The sequence below is a fragment of the Propithecus coquereli genome, unplaced genomic scaffold (genome assembly GCF_000956105.1).
Source record: "Propithecus coquereli isolate 6110/MARCELLA unplaced genomic scaffold, Pcoq_1.0 Scaffold477, whole genome shotgun sequence".
In the NCBI taxonomy this organism is placed as follows: Eukaryota; Metazoa; Chordata; class Mammalia; order Primates; family Indriidae; genus Propithecus; species Propithecus coquereli.
Genome location: NW_012150585.1, coordinates 1533261 through 1549346, shown reverse-complemented (window position 1 = coordinate 1549346; position 16086 = coordinate 1533261). Strand labels below are relative to the sequence as shown.

At 53.1% G+C, this 16086-nt stretch overlaps 1 protein-coding gene across 3 annotated transcripts; it reads left to right on the top strand.

Annotated features, from left to right (window-relative positions):
* Nucleotides 1-1688: 1688 nt before the first annotated feature.
* On the top strand, nucleotides 1689-9464 carry MCAM (melanoma cell adhesion molecule). 3 transcript variants are annotated; one of them, XM_012655424.1, is made up of 16 exons: nucleotides 1689-1806; nucleotides 3573-3697; nucleotides 3794-4001; nucleotides 4090-4160; nucleotides 4256-4343; nucleotides 5431-5610; nucleotides 5732-5853; nucleotides 5952-6114; nucleotides 6210-6328; nucleotides 6444-6585; nucleotides 6741-6862; nucleotides 6963-7104; nucleotides 7199-7294; nucleotides 7472-7619; nucleotides 7935-8052; nucleotides 8517-9464. In XM_012655424.1, exons 1-16 carry the CDS (start codon nucleotides 1740-1742, stop codon nucleotides 8544-8546), a joined length of 1941 nt encoding a protein of 646 aa, XP_012510878.1. In that variant the 5' UTR covers nucleotides 1689-1739; the 3' UTR covers nucleotides 8547-9464. The 3 variants fall into 3 exon arrangements, with proteins under 3 accessions (XP_012510878.1, XP_012510879.1, XP_012510881.1); XM_012655425.1 differs by lacking the exon at nucleotides 7199-7294; XM_012655427.1 differs by lacking the exon at nucleotides 7935-8052.
* Nucleotides 9465-16086: the final 6622 nt, after the last annotated feature.

Here is a 16086-nt window from a genome sequence, read left to right as displayed (position 1 = left end):
GACTCCTCCACCCCCACCTGGCTTCATTCTCCTCAGAACGGAAGAAGAATTCAGAACTGACTGTCCTTGGTGGTTAGCTGGCTTTGTTTCCAGGCCAGAGAGAGGAGAATGATTAGTTAATGGTGTTAAGTGAAGGGAAGGGGGCAGGGCAGGGAAGCCAGCTCTATGCCCAGCCCGGCCTGCCAGGGCAGACAGCATCCTTCAGCCATTCCCACTCTGGCCCAGCAGACAAACACGCTCATCCAGCCACTCTGGGCCCTGGGCCAGTCCATATGTTCACTCTACGGGTGGGAGCCAGGCTCTCCTCTTCTTTTCCCTGGGCTCCAGGCCCCTGGCCTGGCTGGTTGGCTTCTCCTGGCTGGAGACTCTTGTACAGGGGTCAGCAAGGCTCTGAAAGACAAGGCTCATGTGGTTTGCCAGTCATCTCTGCGTCATCAAAACGCCACCCCAGAGCATTATCTCAAGTCACCTGGCCATCTCTAGCATTTGCTGCCTCACCCTCCTCCTCCCCCAGCAGCAGAAAGGCTGCCTAGTTGGGCAGAGACCTCCACCCCAGACCCAGACCCCTATGTGATGCCCCGGTGCAGGAGTCCCAGCAGAGGAGGACCTCTTTCTGGAGGCCAGGGTACTGAGGGCTCCATGAGGCAAGAGCCCACCCCCTCCCTAGAGGTTCAAGAGGCCAGAAGCCCAGGGAGAAATTGGAGTTTGGGGGGAAGGGTAGCTGCAGGGCTCCCCACACTCCTGTGTGGCTGCCTGCACCCAGCTGAGTCCTCCCCCAGCTGCTGATCCACAATCAGTGGGGTTGGCAGAGAAATGGGGGGGTGCAGAGCAGTGCAGCAGGGGTCCTTTCAACCATCAGGAACAATAATAGATTTCCAGGGGTCAATCTGGGGACCCTGAACCCATTAACTCTTTCTTCTCCCTCTTTCCTTCATTCAGGTGAGAGGAAACTGAGTCCCAGGCAAGACTCCATGAGTGAAGAGGGAAGAAACAGGATTCTCAAGGCCTGGGCTTGGACACCCTGGGCTTGTGAATTCTGCCCCCTCCCTCCTGTCTCTAGTCAAAGACACACTTGCAGGAGCTTGGGTTTGAAGGGACAGCCCAGAAGGCACCATCTCCACTCCCCAAACAGGTACCTCAGGGTCTGCGGAACCTGGCACAGAGTTCTTCCCCCAAAACTGCCAGGACTAGGAGGCTCAGGGGCAGTGCCAGGCCGGCGGCTGCCGCAGTGGTGCAATCCTTCTGGGAAGTGACCGAGGCTGGCCCGATTTCTCTGTGGCAGGGGAGAGGAGCCTGAATGGGAGGCCCCTTGAGGACACCGAGGACCTGGTCCGCTGCTGCTTCTCCGCCAGGAGGTCCCCCACGGCTACACGGACTGAGCAGGGGTGAGCGTTGCTGGTTGCGACCCAAGGCGACTCTGGGCACCCGGGCCAGCTTCTCCTCGCTGCCGCCTGGGCCAGTCAGTCCGGCCCCTAGACACCTGTCACTGGCCCCTCAGCCTTCCCAAGCCGGGGGCTGGGAGGCCGGCTCCAGCCTTCCTCCCGCGGCGCTCTTGGGCGCAGCTCCGGGGCTCTCGGCGCCGGTCCCGCCCCCTAGGGCTGCGGCGCGCGGGGCGGGGGCGGGGGGCTGCGCGGGGCGGGGCGGGCCCTGGCGCTCCGGGCCCCCTCCCCCGCCCCCCTGACGTCAGCCCCCGGCAGCCGCGAGCTGCTCACTTGGCTCGCGCCCTCCGGCCGGGAAGGATGGAGCTGCTCCGGCTCGTCTGCGCCTTCTTGCTCGCCGCCTGCTGCTGCAGTCGCCGCGCCGCGGGTGAGTGAGTTCGCTGGGGGCCCGCGCCCCGCAGGGCCCGGACAGGGGTGTTCCGCGGAGCGTGCTGGGGAGCAGAGCGGCAGCGCGGCGAGGTCGAGGCTTTGCGCTCCGGAGGGCGCTCCTCCTCCCCGGGTCCCCGATCCCCGGGCGCCTTGCGCGCGTGCACCTCTTCTTTGCAGCCAGTTTGCAGCCTTGATTCTAGAGTATCCCGGGAGCAGGACTGGAAAGGCGGTGAGGAGGCTGCTGCCGGGAGTGGGAAGGGGTGGAGCCGAGCCTCTCGGGCCCTGGGGGGAGTTGTCCCTCAGGTGTTTACTCTGGGGGCCCACACTTGGAGCCGTGGCCCGAGGCGCAGCTAGAGCGCATCCCTAAATCCTGAATTCCGCGCCCGCCTGTTGCTGGAAAAGGCAGCGTCCTTAGCTGGAGGGGGTGCGCCGACCCCCCTCCTCCCTCTCCCGCCTGGGCATCGCGCCAGGCTGGAGGTGAGCGAGAGGGGGAGGGATGGTGGCTTCCGCCCGAGCTGGGCGTTGGCAGGGGCTGGGGTGGGGGGAGGCGGTGCGGGTCGCCTCGAACCTCCCCGGTTGACGGGATCACAGGTGGCAGAGACGAGGGATGGAGGATTACCAGAGTGGAAGCGCCCGCAGGCTTATTTTGGGGACCACATTCAGGTGGAAAGAGCGCCCGGGCACCTCGGAGCGTTTCTCTGGGTCCGCCTAGTAGCGGACGCTGCCGGGTCCACGCTGCCCTTGTATGGCCCGTAGCGGTGTCCCGTGTTTCTCTTGGCTCCCATTCCCTGGTCCCGGCCGCTGTCCGGCAGGGGAAGGGGCGGGCTAGGCAATACCCAGTTCGCTGGCCTCATGCCCAGTGTCAGCCGTATCCCCGGGGTACTCCAGGGTACTGCCTCCCAGGCTGACTTTATTTCTGGGGAAAGGGCTAAATCGGGCTCTACAGCTGCAGCAGGTCCAGCTCTCGGGAGGCCGGTCAGGGATCCGAGGCCTCTGTTCTGGGCTGAAGACCACTCCACCTGCCCCCCTTGTCCCAGAGCCAGCCCAAGGCAACAACCCAGGCATCCCAGAGTCCAGCCAGATGGTGTCGAGTGACATCACCTCCCCACAGGGCTGGCAGCACGCTGGTACCACTGACGTCACTCCTGCCCACTGCCTGGCCCTTGCCCTGACCCCTGGGGTAGACTCTGACCCCTCCATTCTCACCATACTCCCAGGATGGTGTCCCCTGAGTATGTGTGTGGAATGTTCATTGAGGTGCTGTTTAGGGAGTAAGAGATGGGAGCTTCCGTCCAGAGGGGGACCCCTAGGTCTTGTGGGGGATTTGTGGAAGGGATTTTGAGGGGCAGAAGGTAGAGTGGCAATGTCTTCTCTTGGGGGTGGGGACACAAAGGGGCCTGTGTGCCCCAGCCTGGCACATGGCTTGCATTCCCACACTCTGAGCTCACTGGGAGAGGAGGGGGCCTGGAAGGACAGGGGCCTTCCCCTTGGCCCAGAGCCTGGGTTGCCCCTCTCTGCCAGCCTCATCTGGGAGCTGCGTGGTGCTCAGTCTCTGCTCCAACGACCAGGGATCCCCTGGAGTGGGAGAGGGCTGGCCCCATGTTGGAGGGGTAAGGAGTGATTGAGGTTTAGGAGAGGACAGGGCCCTCTTGAGACCCTCCAAGTGGCAAGAAGAACAGCTGCAGCAAGGGCCGGGAGGGAAGGGGATGGAGAGCAGCTGGAGCTGACACAGCTGCTGGGGGTGCGCCTCCTCCCTCTCCCCAGGTGTGCCTGGCGAGGCAGAGCGGCCTGTGCCTGAGCTGGTGGAGGTGGAAGTGGGCAGCACGGCCCTTCTGAAGTGCGGCGCCTCCCACTCCCAAGGCAACCTCAGCCACGTGGACTGGTTTACTGTGAGTGCTTGGGCTCGGGACAGAGCAGCTGGGGGATGGGAGGCACCCCCTCGTGTACCCCAGGACCCACACCTTTTCTCTGTCCCTTCCCCTTAGGTCCATAAGGAGAAGCCGACACTCATCTTCCGTGTGCGCCAGGGCCAGGGCCAGAGCGAACCTGGGGAGTACCAGCACCGGCTCAGCCTCCAGGGCAGAGGGGGCACTCTGGCCCTGACTCAAGTCACCCCCCATGATGAGCGCATCTTCCTGTGCCAGAGCAAGCGCCCTCGGTCCCAGGAGCACCGCATCCAGCTCCGTGTCTACAGTGAGTCACCCCTGTTCCTGCCTCCGGGGTAGTGTGGGTGGTGGGAAGTGGTGGTCCCATGCCCCTCCCCCTTCCTCTTCCCTTGCAGAAGCTCCGGAGGAGCCGAACATCCAGGTCAATGTCTTGGGCATCCCTGTGAACAGTGAGGAGCCCGAGGAGGTGAGAGAGGCTGGGCTGGCCAGATGGTAAGCAGGAGCTAGGGTGGCGCTCAGCGGGGGCTCAGAGGCAGGGGACTCACGCCCTGTCCTCCTTAGGTTGCTACCTGTGTGGGGAGGAATGGCTATCCCATTCCTCAAGTCATCTGGTACAAGAACCGTCGGCCTCTGAAGGAGGAGAAGAACCGTGAGTAGCCCCTTGTGCTCTTAAAAGCCATGCTTTTCTTTTAGCTTTTTACTTTTTAAAAAAATTACACAAGTGATACTTGAAAATTTTTTCATAAGAATTTAAGCTGTATAGAAAATCTAAAAGGAAAAGTTTCTTCCTGCCCCAGATCTGCTCCCGGAGGTAACCTCTGCTATCAGTGTGTGTTCTTTCAAGCCTATTTCTATGTATTTTGCTCATATATATAAATATTTTTAGAAATATACATGCTTTTCTTTTAGCTTTTTACTTTTTAAAAAAATTACACAAGTGATATTTGAAAATTTTTTCATAAGAATTTAAGCTGTATAGAAAATCTAAAAGGAAAAGTTTCTTCCTGCCCCAGATCTGCTCCCAGAGGTAACCTCTGCTATCAGTGTGTGTTCTTTCAAGCCTATTTCTATGTATTTTGCTCATATATATAAATATTTTTAGAAATATATAGGGTTTTGTTTTTTATTATCTAAATCAGTAGTTCTTAATCAGGGGTTAAGATTTTGCACCCCTCCCCCAGAGGGGATATTTGGCAATGTCTGAAGATATTTTTTGGTTGTCACAAGTAGAGGAGGTGCTACTGGCATCTAGTGGGTAGAAGTCAGGGATGTTGCTAACCCCTGCAGGGCACAGGACAGCTCTCACATAGAGAATTAATCCTGCCCAAGACATCAATAGTGCTGAGGTTGAGAAACCCTGATCTCAGTGGTATTGGGTGGTGTACATTGTTTTAGAATTTCTTTTGTACAGTCTTTCCAGGTCAGTTGGTTAAGATCTATCTGAGTGTTTCACCCACTGCTGAGTTTTCCACGCTATGTCTATGATGTGGGTTAGTTAACCATCCCCATTAGTGGGTGTCTAGAGGGTTTTTCGTTTTTCTTGGTCACTTTTGCATTCTTTGCACACATCCTTGTGTATGTGCCAATGTGCAAATGTTTTTCTACGGTAGATACTGAAGGTAGATACTTTTGCCAAGTAAGAATGCTGGGTTGAAGGGTCTCCAGCTTGCATTTGTCCTTGGTGGGGTTGGAGGTGGGGCTGAGGCCGAGCCTTTTCCCCCCTCCTCCCTGCCCAGGGGTCCACATTCAGTCGTCCCAGACCGTGGAGTCGAGTGGGTTGTACACCTTGCAGAGTGTTCTGAAGGCGCAGCTGGTTAAGGAGGACAAAGACTCCCGGTTTTACTGTGAGCTCAACTACCGGCTGCCCAGTGGGAACCACATGAAGGAGTCTAGGGAAGTCAGTGTTCCCGTTTTCTGTGAGTACTCGCCTGGCCCTCGGCTCACCAGGGCTGGGCCTGCTGGAAACTCCCGGGGGCCCCTCCTCATCCAGCCCAGGGGCAACTCTTAGGCTGAGAGCGACCCCCTTTGCCTGCGCAGACCCGACGGAGAAAGTGTGGTTGGAAGTGGAGCCCATGGGAGTGCTGAAGGAAGGAGACCACGTGGAAATCAGGTGTCTGGCGGATGGCAACCCCCCGCCCCACTTTAGCATCAGCAAGCAGGTGCGGCGGGCTTTGTGCTGGGTGCAGACAGGGTGCAGGCAGAGACCCGGGTGGAGGGGCTGGGGGTAGGCTCTGTTCACCCTTCCAATCTCCCCCAGAACCCCAGCACCAGGGAGATGGAGGAGCAGAGAATCAACGACAGCGGGGTCCTGGTCTTGGAGCCCGCCCAGAAGGAACACAGTGGGCTCTATGAATGTCAGGGCCTGGACTTGCAAACCATGGCATCGCTGCTGAGTGAACCGCAGGAGCTGCTGGTGAACTGTGAGGGGCTGGAGGCCCAGGACAGAGGGGCTGGGCTGGGGCAATAGGGAACTGGCCCCGCCCTGCCCAGGCTGACACTAGTACTGTGCCCCCAGATGTGTCTGATGTCCGAGTGAGTCCCACAGCCCCTGAGAGCCAGGAAGGTGGCAGCCTCACCCTGACCTGTGAGGCAGAGAGTAATGAGGCCCTTGAGTTCCAGTGGCTCAGAGAAAAGGTACCAGGAGGGTCTGGGGTTGTGGCTGAGAGGCAAGGGGCTGACGGGTGGGGAGGGCTGGGGGTGGCAACAGCTTGCTCTTTCCCAGACCCTCTGACCCGTCTCTCAACCCCAGACAGGCCAGGTGCTGGAAACAGGGCCTACGCTCCAGTTACACAACTTGAAGCGGGAGGCAGGGGGAGGCTACCGCTGCGTGGCCTCCGTGCCCAGCGTCCCCGGCCTGAACCGCACACAGCTGGTCAACGTGGCCATTTTTGGTAAGGCCCCTCTGGGCAGAGACCAGGTCACCCCAAGTAAGGTGGTTTTAAGCTCTTTGAGGACAAATAGCCATCTGCTGTCCTGGGGTGCTCTGGTCGGGAGGGGGCGCTAGGCTAGCCCAGTCTGCCGCTTGACCCTCACCTACTTCCCCAAGGGCCCCCGAGGATGGCGTTCAAGGAGAGGAAGGTGTGGGTGAAAGAGAATGCAGCGTGGAATCTGTCTTGTGAAGCGTCCGGACATCCTCGGCCCATCATCTCCTGGAACGTCAACGGCACGGTGAGCAGTCTCGGCTGCCATGCGCTTGCTAATCCCTGCCCAGGCTCTGCCACCGGGACCGGAGATCTCCCCACCCCCTGAGCTGCCCACTTCCTCGCAGGCAAGTGAACAAGAGCAGGATCCTCAGCGTGTCCTGAGCACCCTGAACGTCCTCGTGACGCCAGAGCTGTTGGAGACAGGCGCGGAATGCACGGCCTTGAACTCCCTGGGCAAAAACACCACCATCTTCTTCCTGGAGCTGGGTGAGGGCCGCATCCCTGCAGAGCATGGCAGGGGCCACGCCCAGGCACGGGCATTAACTTGTGCTTTCCTAACCCACCTCCCTCTGCCTCTTAGTCAGTTTAACCACCCTCACACCAGACTCCAGCAAAACCACTGGCCTCAGCTCTTCCACGGTCAGTCCTCATGCCAGAGCCAACAGCACCTCCACAGGTAAGCCAGGCCTGGCGAGAGAGCAGGGCTGTGCCAGGGCATCCCTCCCTCCCCAGAGGGCCCTGTTGAGGAAGGTGAGTAGCGGCCCATCTTCTCTCAGCCCTGGGCTGGGTGGGGCAGCGATGGCGACCCGGCAGCCCAGGGCAGGGGGTGAGTAGGACTGTCTTTGTGGAACAGAGAAGAAGCTGCCAGAGCCGGAGAGCAAGGGCGTGGTCATCGTGGCTGTGACCGTGTGCATCCTGGTCCTGGCCGTGCTGGGCGCCGTCCTCTATTTCTTCTACAAGAAGGGCAAGCTGCCGTGCGGGCGCTCAGGCAAACAGGAGATGTAAGCACGGCGCTGGCCCCCTTCCCCCAGCTCCCCATCACCTGCCACCCAGCTTGCTGCCTCCTCAGGGACATTCCCCACCTGCCCCAGAGCCCACTCGCCCCTTAGGAGTCGGAGTGTGATGCTGGGTTGGGTTGCTCCCCACCTTACTGCCCACTGTCCAGCTTCCATCAACCACATCTCCTTTCTCCTTCCCTGCCCTGAGCTGGCCCCAGAGCACCAGAGAGCCCATCATCCACCCATGTCCTTCCTAACGGGCCCTCCCCTTCCCTTGCCCCTGAGGTGCCAACCTCTCGCCTCCCTCCCTTCTCCCAGCACGCTGCCCCCGTCTCGTAAGAGCGAATTTGTAGTTGAAGTTAAGTCAGATAAGCTCCCAGAAGAGATGGGCCTCCTACAGGGCAGCAACGGTGACAAGAGGGCTCCAGGAGACCAGGTAGGAGGCGGCTCCTGTGGCCAGTGCCTGACACATCTTCAGGGACCGGGGCAGCAGGGCTAACGGTTCTAACTCTTCCCATCCTTCATCCCTCTTTGTTGAGGTAGGGAGCAGGCCCCATCTTGCCTTCTTAACACAACTCACAGATGGCAGGGCGAGGCAAGTGGCTAAGAGACCCTGAAGAAAGAGAGCAAAGACCTTGTCCCTCCACCATCACTTTTCCTGAACAATGCCCGGGGCTCTGGGCACTGGGCGAGGCGTGGCCTCCGTTTCACCAGCACAGCCAGATGTGGGGCTGCCCCTCCCTCCCCGGCCTACCGTCCCATCCCTTGCTTCTTCCCTCAAGGCTGCCGCAAGTTCATCAGCTTCTGCTTCCATCCCTCCTTCCTCTTAGTGCTCACACCTTCAACTCTGAGCACTGTCGCCACGTTCCCCTCTTACTTCTCCTCTCCACCCGCTTTTAGGGAGAGAAATACATCGATCTGAGGCATTAGCCACTGAATCACGTTCAGCTCCCTTCCCTGCCTGGAACGTTCCCAGCTCCCTGCTCACTCTTCTCCCAGCCGAAGCCTCCAAAGGGACTGCAGAGAAGACCCCTGCTCCAGCTCACCTGCAGACCTTTTCAGAGGGCCAGTGAGCTAGGGCCAGAGCTGTCCTGAGAAGGACGTCACCCTGGAGGCCCCGTTTCCAGGGACCAATCCACTATGTCTCCATTTATTGAGGGAAGCTCACCCCAAGGAGGGGGCCTCAGTCTCTCGGGTAGGAGAGTTTCTTGCAGAACGTGTTTTCTCTTTACACTACACATATGGCTGTAAATACCTGTCTTCCACCAGCAACTGAGCTGGATGGCCTCTGCGACCTGGCTCCCTGCCCCAAAGGCCGGCTGCGGTAATTCAGTCGCACCACTCACGGGAGGATGCACGCGAGCCCAGGCACCTGCCGCTTACACTGCTCTGGAGAGCAGCCCCGCAGGGTCTAGAAGCAGCTGCAGTATTGCTGCTGCCACCTTCCTGTCTGCCTCTCCAGAGACTCTTTTGTGATTTTTTCATTGGGCAGAAGCCAGGAACTGGTGACATTCCTTAAAAGATTTGTCCCTGCAGTGAGGAAGCCGGGCACTGGTTTTGAGTCAAGGCGAATGAGCCCGAGCCCCTTGTAGTCACTTGGCTACCAGTGGCCTTTCAAAAGGTCACTAAGACTGAGAGGTGGGGGTAATAGACAAAGATGAAATCCAGACTGTCCTTTATGGGGAATAAGGCCGCAGTTATGTTAGCACCAAACTTCTACAAACAGAGCTAATGGGCCCAGACCCTAGAAGGGCCCAAATGGGAGAATGGTACTTAGGGATGAGAAACAGGAAACTGGCTAGAGCTTTGGGGGTGGTGTGTGTGTGTGCGCGCGCACGTGTGTGTCTGTGTGTATATATATGTGGTTTTGTTAGGTTGTGTGTAAATTTGCAAATTGTTTCCTTTTTATATATATATGAAAAATAAAGCTTAATTGTCCCAGAAATCTTACATTGATTTTTATTCATCATGGGTACCAAAGGAAACTGGGGGCCTCTGGAATTACAACCGCACCAAAAGTAATACTAAAGCCTTTGCAGTTGGTAGCAAGGGCCAGGGGTCACCTCTGCTCCGAGCAAAGGGTTCCAGCTCTCCAGCACAGAGGGTGGTCACTCTAGCTAGCAGTGTAGCTGCCCTGCTCTAGGCAGCTGGTAGGGCCTGCAGGCCTATGCTTGCCTGTCACTCAGCACTGCCCTGGAGGCAGCAGTACAGACTCACTGTGATGAGGAAACGGCTGTGGCATGTGGTCCTACAGCTACCCTGCGAATCACCCTGCCACCGTCGTCACAGCCCCCACCCCGCCCCAATGAGCAAGAACGCAAGTCTGCTACAACAAAAGAAACTTTATTTAAAAATATTTTTTACAGACATGGGTGCTTGAAAAAGCTCTTTAGTTAACTGTGTATGGAAATGAAAAAATTAATAAATAACATTAGTATAACAGACCTCTAAACATTAATACATTGGCAAAACAAAATGGACTTAAAATGAAAATGAATCTTAAAGCTCTGCTATTCTCTGTAAGAATATTTACCTTCTGTTTTTCTTATTCTTTACAGGTGAGAATGATTAAATACTGCTAATATAAATTTTTTTATATTAATGACACATTTTTAAAATAGTCCATGAAAATCTCATCTAAGTGTTTGTTTTGTTTTCTTAACACTGATATACAAACTAGGACTCTTCATTCTGGAGAAAGCATCCAGTTCTCTCCAGCCCCACCTGGGCCAAGAATGTCAAAATCTTGAATAAGGAGGACTTTAAAAAGAATTGTTTCTCTCGCCCAAGTCTTTAATTAGTTAAAGGCAGGGGAAAACTGAGGAAAGGGTAAGAGATAAGTAAAATGTCATTATACAGAAAACTTTTTTTTTTCTTTTTTGCTAAAACCTACCATGGTCACAATACTGAGGACAGATAGGCTCTGGTACGTGCTCCTTGCTGCCCTTCCCTGGGGAAAACCAAACCCTTCAGAGGGCACTAGCTGCTTAATGCTTTAAGTCTGAAGCCTTCAAGTGAAAGGAAAGCCACGTCTGCTGAAAGGAGGCAGGAGGTCTAGACCAGTGCAGGATCCAGCAAAAAGAAGACAAACAAAGGAACCACTTCCCCTTCTCAGGAGTCCATCCTACACTTCTCCATGTAGCTGGGTAATTAATATATGACCAGGAGGCTGGGATGCTGGAATGGTCCAGAGTATACCTGGAAACGGGGAACATCTGTCTCTTCTTGCAGGAGACAAAGCATTCAACCTGACAACTAAGCTTCTGACTGGGAACCGCCCAATGGTCCCAGGGTATAATGCTTCCTTCTTTCAATGAAGCATCATGGCAGGGAAAAGGGACCACTGACACACTGTACCTGCATGCCACCTCTCCAGTCACGGAGAGCACTCCTTCCTGTCCTCTAGACTCTAGGGACCAATGACACTGAAGGTAGAGGAGCTCAGACTCTGGTATTTCCATATTAAGTCCTAAAATGCAGCCTGGGATACAGTGCTGCCTTAGAAAGGCACAAAACATTTGGCTTTTTTTTTTTTTTTCAGTGTGCTAAAAATTGTTTTGTTTTGAATAAAGGAAAAAGATATATAAGGTTAAAAATCCCAAGTTACCACAGCCAGAAAGCAGATGTAGGAGGTACCTCATAGCTGCCATGCCCCTACCATGTGTTTCAGCAGGAAGTGAGGCTTTTCTTCCAAGGCCTAGAACAGTGCTGAGCAGGGTGGGTCAGGGGGCATCCACTCTCACGGGCACTGCAGCTCACCCCCCCAGACAGCAGCAGAGCGGCCGTGGAAGAGAGCATGTGGCCTACAGACTCAGAAGTAGTTCTCTGACTTTTAAGTTTTAAGACAGCCATGAGCATGGCTACCCTCACCCGTAACAGGGTCAGAGGTAGGGAGGGAGGAGGGAGCTGACACATTGGCACCCAGTACACCCCGCTTCTGGGCCGGAGCATGGAAATGGTGCAAGGCCTAAGGAGTTGCACACAGCACGTATTGAGCAATACTCCTCTCTGGCCTCCCGTCTGGCTCAGGAGTTGAAGGAGAACTTGTGAGAAGCAATGTGGAGGGCCTCTCTCATTCATTTTTGGGACTGCATCAGGATATGGGGCTAGGCAATCAGAACTCTGATCTGTTCTGCTGCCCAAACAGTAGGAGATCTGAGGTTGGCTTAGGCCTTTGCTCTGCACAAACACAGGGAGTGGTCAGCCATATTTTCTCAAGCACTGTAGCAGGGAAGGGGCAGCAAGATCTCCAAACAGCTGTTAGTCTGGTAGTCAACAACTGGCCCTTCCCCACTGTTTCCGTCAGACTCTGAATGAATGCGCAGGGCTTGCGCTCCCGTCCCTGTCTTCCCATCTCTTACTCTTGTGCTATTTCCCAGAACCTAGAAACACACTGGTACTTCCCCTTGGAACCAACCTAGATTTCCTGGGACACTGTGAAGGCACATGGCACTGCTGTCCCTCTGCTCAATTCAGGAGCCTAGACTAGAATATCAAATGCAAAGTCTGACGACCCACCCTCCCTCATGTGCCTCAATGTGTATCTTTGGATTATTAGGTTACTTCTGTGTGTATCAAATGACTAGTAGTTTTAAAAAAGTTTTAAGTAAGGCAGTATGAAATGCCTTACAACTCAGGACAGGATCTAGGATGAGAGAAATATAAAAGATTGAGGCAAGCAGAAGTGTTGTTTTTAAAAAACCAAAAAATAAAAGTTTTAGTATAGGACTAAAATGAAAGCAATTGGCCAGGAAAGACCCAGGTATCTTGTCTAGTCATGAGTAAAAACTCTAAACGGAAATCTACATTTAATTTCTATCCTGGCAACTGCCCCAACTATCGTATATCCTTGCTAGCTCTGGCAAAGTAGTTTCTGAGGTACCCAGGAAGGCCTGTCTAAGAACATTACTGCAGAGCTCCCCTCACACAGGAAGGGACAAATGAGAGGGCGAGGAGCAGGGTACGGAGGAGACGGGCCACGAGCCCACAGAATGAATATACTTTCAGCATTAAAACCTGAAGAGAAGCCAGAAGCATGTGGGTAGTGGCTACAGTGGAATCCGTTATTAGATTCTGCTCTCTGAAGAACACGAAAGAAGGCTAAAGACCTGAGGTTGAATGGAGGCTAAGGAATGCCACCCAGGAACAGACTTGCTCCAGAACAGGACAAACTGGTCCTAAAGAGGGAGGTAAGAAATCTTGGATGCCAAGACTGGTATTGGGAAGAAAAATAGGGAATAAGAATTTTCTCAATGTCCCAGACACACTCCCATGCCTGCCTTTCCATTCTCAAAAAAGCAGGACAAGAGCAGCTTTACTTCTAGTATAAGAAGTCTTTTTAGGGGGGGAGGTCTAGGGAGCCTCTATTTTCTTCTCTGAGAAATTCCTGCTCCCCCAGCTGAAGGAGCTGCTGCTGCCCGCACTGTGCCTGTCGTGTCTCTGCGCTCCTTGGCAAGGCAGACTGGTCGGGGAGGACACCTGATCACGTGCTGGGCTCGGTGTTGTCTTTCTTAAGAATATGAGCTATGAGGAATTGGAAATCTGTTTGTGGTAATCCCTGGAGTTGGAAAGTCGTGTGGACCTGAGGATTGGGGTGCTTACTTGGGGACCACACATGTTGATAAACAGGCTGTGAAGCAGGAGAAAGGAAAAGCACAGAGTTTGCAGTTCCAGCTCCATGCAAGAACCACTGTACTTCCCATCTGGGGTGCCATGAGATACCCTGCATCCTTGACTGCCCCCACCCCCCACCGTTTTTAGCTTTAACATTTCTGATTCTTGTATCCAAAGGATCCCTAACCAGGACAGCCAAAAACACAACCTCAACCTTCTTCCACCCTTTTCTGTGCATTAAGTGGTCATATGCATTCCTAAAGAAAGATTGCTAGTGCAGATTGAGATCAAGTAGCAACCGTAAAGGTTTATGCCGAGTTAGTAGAATACTTTAGATTGAACTTCTAAAGCTTTAAGGTCTAGTAGAATGATGTGTTGACACTAAGCTCCCCACTCTGGGAGGTAAAGACATTTAGAGAACTGACTGAGTTCAATCTCCGCTACTGTCTCACTCTTGGAAGGCCAAATAACTGATCAAAGATCAGGATCCAAAGGCAGGCGCCCACCCCTCCCCCACACCTCCAGCCCTTCTGAAACACAGAATTAGCTGCGAAGTTTGTTGAAAGACTGGAAAACAAATTCCAAATAGTATGGGAGATGGTGACAGGTTCCAGAAGGGCGGTAAGGAAACCTGCCCAACATGGGGGATCAGGGGGACAAGCAGCTCAGTAAAAAGATCAAGGAAGGCACTCAACTGGGGGAAAAGGGACTGTGGCAGATGCGTGGCTCCAACATTTAATGCCCTACTGTGCGACTCTTGAGCCAACCAACCCCTCAACCCACCAAATGGATTCCACTGAGATACGTAACAATGGTGGGCACCCATGAGCCTTACACCAAGGAATCTCCCAGACACAAAGCTATAGGAAGATAATAGGGGTTAACGGGAGAGTCTTGGCCTGATTCTAATGAGGACAGCTCTATAAGGAAACGGTGAGTCTACAAAAAAGAGCTGCGAATAGAAATCGCACAATCTTATTGGGAAGAGTTATTTTAGGGTCAAATGCAAATGCTAAGACAGCCCAAGTACAATTCCCCAGCATCAGTAAAGTACAATGTGGTGGCAGGAAGAATACAGCTAACATTTCTGGCACATGGTAATCACTCATAAACATTTGCTGAATGAACAAACTGTCACAGCCAGGCCAATAGCCAGAATGCTGTTATTCAATGGACAGTGGTCATTCTAGGGTCTGAAAGGCCAATAGAAGAAGGGAGACTTACAGTTTGGGAAGAAGGTTTGTAACCTTCTGAATTTTCATGATGTGAGGTAGGAAAATATTCTGCATTAACACCACTGCTGATCGCCTACAAAAAGGACTAGATCTTAAAGTGAATATATAGCTGGTCCCTAATTTTTACAAGCAAGTTTTGTTATAAAAATTCGTATGTAAGTTTGCTGTTTGGACCAAAAAACACATTTTACAGTTCTATAGAGGAAACAAATATTTTAAGTATGAAGAACAGCAACCCTCCGTGTCTTTTCTTTAACCCACAAAACAGCTAAATGATACTAACAAGTACTATCCCACACCTTGGGCCCTAGTGATGAGGGTCTGCAGGGAGAGAAAGAACACAGTAGCATGTGCCTGTAATCCCAACCACTTGGGAGGCTGAGGCAGAAGGATCATTTGAACCCAGGAGTTTGAATCCAGCCTGGGCAACATGGTGAGACCTTGTCTCTAAAAACAAAATTAAAAAATTAAAAAATTGAAATAAAAAAAGAAAAAGAGAACAGAAGAGCGGCAGATTATGTAGAGTGAGAGCTGGAGGGGAGAGAAGGCTAGCAAAAGAGAATGGTCATCCACAGGTAGAGATCGCTATTTATTAATACATAAATATTAACATATACATGCTGAGATGATAAACTGCCTGGTCTATTATTTAACTACAGGGAGGTATATCATAGAGCCTACAGGTTTCTTCCACTTTAAGAACCCTTTACTTCAGTGGAAGGTGAATGGGAGGGGCAGCTAGAGAAGTCCAGTCCTGGGTGCCGCTTTGTGATGAGGCAGGCAGGTTGTGTAACACAACCCAGGAAGACACAGGGAAAGCAGGAAATGGGGCTGAATAATATGCCTGACGAATAGGAGAAAAAGGAGAACATCAAAGTGTGTTTTTTGACCTTATCAATCATTTGTAATTAGGAGGCGGAAGGGTTTGCCCAAAATGGCAAAACTCAAAATAAAGCCTGTTCACAAAAGGGCAATTTTAGTTAAATTCAGAGCAGAGCCAAAGAATTGAAAATTATCATACAAATGGAGAATAAAGAATTGGTTACTGGTGCCTTAGTCAAAGGAAAATGTAAACTTTTGAGAATATCCTCAAAACAACAGCCACGTCAAAACCTTCCTAAGGCTTCCCTGGCAATCTAAGGCATGGACCTAGGTGTGTCCTCAGAGCGACCGGTCAAAGGAGAGACCCTCACGAAATGGTCCAAAACCTTGAATGCCCACAGATACACATCTGTTGAACTAATGCCTAAGCCCATCACCCATGAACATGCCCAACACCAGGCAATGGAACCTCAGTTTCAGGGCTGACTCCCAAGAGCCACCTGGTACTCAGCTAGGAAAGGAAAAGACGAAACTGCCTTTAGCCTATACAGCATGGGCAATCATCTCCACGGAAGATTTGGATGCCCTGAAAAGGCAAAAGATATGCAGCCAGTGCTTTGTCTTCTTGATAGATCTTCAAGTTTGGGCAATATCTGCAGAGAAAGAAAAATTACAATATGGATAGGTCTGGAAACCGCTGCCATTTTTTCCCAATTCTTTGTCTGGGCCTTCAATATTTAGATAAAATGCAAAACTGAATGTCACCTCAAATGAAACTCTATACATACAGGCTTTTAGAA

What these genes read in the sequence shown, in the direction of transcription:
- MCAM (XM_012655424.1), top strand. Translation starts at nt 1,740, where the DNA reads ATGGAGCTGCTCCGGCTCGTCTGCGCCTTCTTGCTCGCCGCCTGCTGC. An exon ending in GGTCAACGTGGCCATTTTTG is followed by an intron (nt 6,586 to 6,740) that starts GTAAGGCCCCTC and finishes TACTTCCCCAAG; the next exon opens with GGCCCCCGAGGATGGCGTTC. An exon ending in AGAGGGCTCCAGGAGACCAG is followed by an intron (nt 8,053 to 8,516) that starts GTAGGAGGCGGC and finishes ACCCGCTTTTAG; the next exon opens with GGAGAGAAATACATCGATCT.